General features: G+C 34.0%; 1 protein-coding gene across 1 annotated transcript; it reads left to right on the forward strand.

The window, feature by feature from the left end:
- The first annotated feature begins 260 nt into the window (after positions 1–260).
- Positions 261–6,113, forward strand: LOC137823701 (V-type proton ATPase subunit B3). The gene is made up of 15 exons (XM_068628929.2): positions 261–415; positions 596–652; positions 850–905; positions 1,018–1,116; positions 1,437–1,496; positions 2,144–2,255; positions 2,332–2,540; positions 3,261–3,392; positions 3,891–4,028; positions 4,285–4,435; positions 4,526–4,608; positions 5,168–5,215; positions 5,446–5,499; positions 5,581–5,664; positions 5,761–6,113. The coding sequence occupies exons 2-15, from the start codon at positions 598–600 to the stop codon at positions 5,944–5,946; spliced, it is 1,467 nt and encodes a 488-aa protein (XP_068485030.1). The 5' UTR covers positions 261–415; positions 596–597; the 3' UTR covers positions 5,947–6,113.
- The last annotated feature ends 597 nt before the right edge of the window (positions 6,114–6,710 follow it).

Raw genomic sequence — 6,710 nt, forward strand, 5'->3', positions numbered from 1 at the left:
ATTATTTTGATCTCAACCTTACTAAATTATAACAAGAATTCAAAATTTCATCATAATTTTATTTCTTTAAAAAAATGTTTCGATTGAATAAGAAAGGAAAGTGAATATGAGTTAATTTTATGTCCAATTCTAAACACTTTAGTTTATAATGGGAAAAAATAAACATTAAATTAAAAAAAGATGAAATTTGGAAATGATTGATAGTGAAAAGAAGGAAGATAATAGTAAAATTTATATATATTTAAAATTATTATCTGTCTCTGTGACAATAATTGTTATTTCCAGGATGGTTCCTGAATTTGTTTGGCCCATCAATTAGATCTGTCACATACAAGCACATCAACCATTTCTCTCTCTCTCTTCATCTTCAGATCAAACCAACACAGTTACCCTCTTCAAATCAATCTCTTCTCAGGTTTTTCTCACTCTTTTTATTCCTTCATTTCTATTGTTTTTTCTCCTCACTCTAATCACTCCATCAATAATCACTCGCAACTTTTTTTCTTAAGCTTTGGCTCTTGCTGTGCCTCAATTTCTCTCACTCGCTGTTTTTCACGTTTTGACTCTTTGTAACGCTTCCTGCTTCCACTTCCAGAAATGGGTGTGGCTAAAAACGTTCATGATGCGGAGGAAACCTTGGAGATTGGAATGGGTCGGTGTCGTTTCTGTTTATTTATTTTTGCGTTGGTTTTGCTATTGTGATTTTGTGGATAAATGCACCAATGGTTGGTAAATCAGCAAACTGCAATGTTCTGTCATTATGGAAAAAAAAACTTTTTTTTTTGGAGGGGTATTGAATTGATCAGTTTTTAAATTGGTAACGTTGCGAGTTGTCTCTTTGTGCTGCAGAATACAGAACTGTGTCTGGAGTTGCTGGGCCATTGGTCATTCTTGATAAAGTTAAGGTAATGGACACTGTGTAATACATTGTTTGCCATGCCTTTCGTATTGCTTATTCTAGAATTTTGAACTTTTTTTTATATGGTGACTGAATTTTGTACTGATCAACTGCATTAGGGACCCAAATTTCAAGAGATTGTTAATATTCGCTTAGGGGATGGAACTACTCGGCGTGGGCAAGTGCTTGAAGTTGATGGTGAAAAAGCTGTTGTTCAGGTGAGTGCCTACTGCCCTATGGTAGCTTGTCTCTAATAATCTGTTCTGTTACTTTTGAAATTGGTGGTGATGGTAGTTGCATACGGCGATTTTCATGAGGAGATACTTCACCCTTATCTTTGATATGATGATTTCTTTATAATTTGAATTATTACCAAATGTTCTTTATTAGTAAGAAACCCTTCATTGTTGTCTACTTTGTTCATGTGTCTGTATTGACTTCAATGTCAAATGTTTTTTTCTTTCAGTTGTTTATTTTCTTTACTGATACTATTACAAACAGCAGGCTTGCTTATTTACCATTTTGTACCTTTTAACAGGTCTTTGAGGGTACATCTGGGATTGACAATAAATTTACAACGGTGCAATTTACTGGAGAGGTAGACTTGTTTTTAATTATTTACTTAAATTAAATGTAAACTTGTGTGTGTGAAATCTGTTTGGAATTTTTTTGTCAATGTACCTGTTGTTAATTGGTTTAGAACATTGTAATTCTGATTGTGTGGTAGATAACATGTCAACTGTTAGTTTGAGATTTGTTAATATAGAATTGGGTCAATCAGTGGCTAGTCTCAGTTTTCTCTCTGCTAAATTATAATTGTAAATAAATATGAGGAATCCTTGAATAGAATCGTAATCTCATAAGCATGTCTAAAACAGTGAAGGTGGTTTCCTTAGTATCCATATTGATTAAATGATTTTTTTTTGCATTATGAGTTTGTTTTTGAAAGGGTATCTTGATATATTTACTGGTTAGCCTGATAACCGAAAAGATAGCTTCCAAAAAGAAAATAGAGGAAGAATTATAATTAGCCAAATTTGTTGCATTTTAAAGTTCGGCTTCTCTCTACTACTTACATATTAAATTTGTTCCAGAAGGATAATTTCCAAAGTTGTATCCCTTCCAATCTGATTACTTTGTCCCCGTCAACCAATTTATTGACGTTGTTGATCATTGAATCCTTTTTGCTTTGAATTATTTTAACCGTTGACTCCCGTTTTTCTCTGTTATTGTTTTTGTTCACAGGTGTTAAAGACTCCAGTATCACTGGATATGCTTGGTCGCATTTTCAATGGTTCCGGAAAACCAATTGATAATGGTCCACCCATATTGCCTGAGGCTTACTTGGACATATCAGGTATATAATTTCTTGTGGGAAGGTCTGAATATGCATGTTTATCTTTTCCTTTTTTAATCTTTTCGCTGTAATTCAGGAAGTTCCATCAACCCCAGTGAACGAACCTATCCAGAGGAAATGATACAGACAGGAATATCTACCATTGATGTCATGAATTCTATTGCTAGAGGTCAAAAGATTCCTCTATTCTCAGCTGCTGGTCTCCCCCATAATGAAATTGCCGCACAGATATGCCGTCAGGCTGGCTTAGTCAAGCGACTAGAAAAGTCTGAGAATCTTCTCGAGGTATATCCAATATATTAAAGTGAATTTACTATGTTAAATGCTCCTGGATTATAAGTTTAGGACTTCACATTTTGTATTATTACTTTCTTAGCATTGGCAATTTTGTGTATGCATCGTTCAGCTGCACATATGAGGACTTGAAAAGAAAATGAACTTGTTTGGCTGACATCTTGTCCTCAGCCATAGTTTTTTACCTCGCACCTCCTGTTAATGCTCATTGTGCGTGCATAACTTTAGTTGCAGATTTTCTTGCAGTAGAAGAGTTGTTCCTTTTTTTAACGAATTAATATCTACAATAAAAGTTGAGTTCATTCCTTGTACCTCTGTTTACCAATAGTTTTGTTCCTTGAAGGTTTTTATATGGTATATAGTATCAAACAGGTCTATTGTAAGATGTGGTTACTTTCTTCAACAAATGTGGATTTTAAAACGTTTGTGCTGTTTGAATATTTAAGCTTATTTCTGGTTGTTTCCTTGGAACTTTAAAAACTTGAATAAAAAATATAGTATTACTGTTACCTTCATGTCCTTTAAAGTTTAAATTTAAATATTATCTTGCTTTTTGTTTTATATCCCTTACAAATTGTCTAGTTATCTACCTTTCTTCTTATTGCCTTCACATTAGTAAGGCTATTTTTTTGCTTATTCATTTAGTGGAACTTATTACTTTACGATCAGATGAAGAAAGTAATCTTTGCATCAAATCTTGTCTGAATACAGGGTGGAGGAGGAGAGGACAATTTTGCCATTGTGTTTGCAGCCATGGGAGTTAACATGGAGACTGCACAGTTTTTCAAACGTGACTTTGAGGAGAATGGCTCGATGGAGAGAGTGACCCTTTTTCTTAATCTGGTAGTCTTTAGAACCAGTATGCAATTGTTCTTTTATTCACATTTATTTGTTTTCGTGCCTTCTCAATTTCCTGTTTTGTAATTTTGTCTGTGTGGTCGAGGCAATAAAGAAAAACATGGCCTGTAGCAATAATGTCTAGTAACTAAAAGTAACAAATATAATATTATTTTGTTCATTTTTCTTTGGTATATTGCAATTATTCCTGATCTGGCAAGGGTCATAAGATTATTGTAATCTGATAATTGTGTTCAGACAAATTGATAAATGTAGTGATAATTTCTATCATTAGTTCAAAACAAATCTTTTGTCTTGTTAAGCTGAATTACTTGTAAAACTTTGAAATATATTTTTTTTTGGAAGTACCATTTGGTGGAATTGTGACCCTACAAATATTTATTTGCTTTTTATGGATGATCGAAGTGTTATTTTCAAACTTTTATTTCATGTATGCAGCAGCTGATCGTTAAAAATATCTCTTGCTGCTGTGATTTATTACAGGCAAATGATCCAACAATTGAGCGTATCATCACTCCTCGTATTGCTCTTACTACTGCTGAATATTTGGCATATGAATGTGGCAAACATGTTCTTGTGATACTCACTGATATGAGTTCTTATGCTGATGCTCTTCGTGAGGTAATGTATCTGAAACTCTAACTTCTTCAATGATGTGGCAAAAGAAGCAAAGGGATGTGAAATCTTTTGTAGCCTCTATCATTCCCTTTGTATTATAGTTTCCTGGTTCTACAAATAATATTTTAGGCTTGCATAATAATTACTAATGGACTTTTATTTCTCTCTCTTTTTTTTTTCTCAGTATAATAAGTAACTAGTTTTTTTGCAATCAGTTAGAATTGATCCTGGAACTATTGATTCCTTCGGGATCCTGCAGGTGTCTGCTGCTCGAGAAGAAGTACCTGGTAGACGTGGGTATCCAGGTTACATGTATACAGATCTTGCAACAATATACGAACGTGCTGGAAGAATTGAGGGGCGAAAGGGCTCTATTACGCAAATTCCTATTCTAACCATGCCTAATGACGGTAATGGAATATTATTGATTTTCATCGGTTGTATTGCATTATACACTATAAATTCTGTCTGATTATCTTTCTTAACCTTCTTCTGTACAGATATTACGCATCCAACTCCTGATCTTACAGGATACATCACTGAGGGACAGATATATATTGACAGGCAGTTGTATAACAGGCAGGTGGGTTCTATTTAAGCTTTTGGTAGTTATAATATTGTATAAAATGCTGGGTTAGTAGTAAACTGAATTATGTACTAGAGAATTTGGTGCAGAATGAATCTTAACATTTGACACATGATATTACTTGAAGAGCAGTACCCTTTCCCCAACATTTAAATTTTCTTTTTAACTTTTCATTGCCTTAACAAATATTTGCATTGACACATTAAGGGTCCTTTTGATTGAGAGGAGAGAAATAGAGGAGATGGAAATAAAAAAGATGAATGAAAATAGATGAGCAATAAAGTGAAAATTAAAGATGTTTGGTTGAAGAGAAATAAAGAAGATATGAGGAGATATATAAATAAGTAGAAATAAATGAAAAATAGGGCTCATCTGTAATATCAATAGCGAATTATTATGCTCATTCTCGCATTACTAAATGAAACCAGTTTTTTATTTAAATGATCTGCTCCACTCCATTATTGATTTGTGTATCAAATAAGTGTAAATCCACTTTGCAAATTGCTTATGAAATACTAGCTTGAAACTGAGCATTCAATTCCTTTTCTATTGGCAGATATATCCACCAATCAATGTCCTTCCATCATTGTCTCGTTTGATGAAGGTGAGGTTAAATCTTGTTTATCTGATGTCAATGTGCCATCAAGTGATACATTTTTACTCTGTTTACTCATTGATGGGTGAGAGTAACCAAACGCTAACAATACTCATGTTAGTTCAATCAACACCCTTGTTCCATCCAACAATCACTATCAAAATTCTGTTAGCTTTTTTTTCCTGGCTAAAACAGCAACACCCTTGTTCCAAAATTAAGTTATGAGGTTTTCTCTGCAGAGTGCCATTGGTGAGGGAATGACGCGAAAGGATCATGCTGATGTCTCCAACCAGGTCTGCTGTTGTTTTGTTTTCACATTGCTACTTTTTACTTTTTATAAACAGTCTGACTGGTGTTATTTTGTTTCTTTACAGCTCTATGCAAATTATGCCATTGGAAAGGATGTCCAGGCAATGAAGGCCGTGGTCGGAGAAGAAGCACTTTCATCTGAGGATCTGGTCTCTACTATTCTTCTCTTGGATATCCTTTTTTGGTTATAGTGAGATTGTCCTTGAAGTGGGGTACTGACTATGTTTATTCCTTTTGATCAACAGCTGTATTTGGAATTTTTGGAGAAGTTTGAGAGGAAGTTTGTTGCCCAAGGAGCTTATGACACACGCAATATCTTCCAGTCACTAGATCTTGCATGGACTTTGCTGCGGATTTTCCCTCGTGAACTTCTTCATCGTATTCCTGCAAAGACTCTTGATCAGTTCTACAGCCGAGATGCGGGTAACTGATGACATGTATGTAGCAAGGTGGCATATCTTAGTCACGTATTCAATCATCTTGTAATGATCATGGCAATTGTTTTATTTATTAGCTTTCTCATCCAACAATATTTGTTTCTTGTATCCAGCATATTCATTATATATAATAAAAGGTTTGAGTCTGCTTGAGTGCCTCATATTTTGATATAATCAGTTAGTTGGAATGAAGACCCCACATAGATAGTTTATCTCCTTGCCATTTTGTTATGGCTGGTTGGAAAATTACTTGTTGCCAGTTTGGAATTCTTATTTCCCTTGTATGTTGCTTGTTTCTTCAGTGTCTGATATATTTTTGTTATTTGATTCTTCAGAATGTTTATAATCACAACAGTTTTGGGACGATTTTTGAAGTTATTTTTTCCCCTTGTATGTTGCTTGATTATATCAAGTGCAAGAAAGCTTAGATTTTTTGGAGAATATTTGTGCGTTTATCATTTTGTGGGTGAGAAGCTCGCTCGCCAAAATCTTAGTTTTGGATCAATGTAGATTCATTTATTTTAGGGTAAAGTGTGTTTGTCTTTCTTTTTTTGGTCAAAACTGATCTTGGTCTTTGCACTTTTAAAAGCAATAATTTTGGTTGGGGTGTTTATGAAGATAAGTGGAATTAGTTCATCGTAGGTCTTTGACAATTGTTTGATGACATGGTTAGGGTTATGGTTATATCAGGACAAGGAAACTAGTTGTATCGAGTTATAATCTTCGATTTGACTTATGAAAATAATTGAATAATCAAA

The sequence above is a fragment of the Phaseolus vulgaris genome, chromosome 8 (assembly GCF_051622355.1).
Source record: "Phaseolus vulgaris cultivar YP4 chromosome 8, ASM5162235v1, whole genome shotgun sequence".
In the NCBI taxonomy this organism is placed as follows: Eukaryota; Viridiplantae; Streptophyta; class Magnoliopsida; order Fabales; family Fabaceae; genus Phaseolus; species Phaseolus vulgaris.

Bases quoted from the DNA above. Each gene is read 5' to 3' on its own strand.
- LOC137823701 (XM_068628929.2), top strand. From the start codon at position 598: ATGGGTGTGGCTAAAAACGTTCATGATGCGGAGGAAACCTTGGAGATT. The intron at 4,029-4,284 runs GTAATGTATCTG...GGGATCCTGCAG, and splicing joins ATGCTGATGCTCTTCGTGAG to GTGTCTGCTGCTCGAGAAGA. The intron at 5,216-5,445 runs GTGAGGTTAAAT...TTTTCTCTGCAG, and splicing joins CATTGTCTCGTTTGATGAAG to AGTGCCATTGGTGAGGGAAT.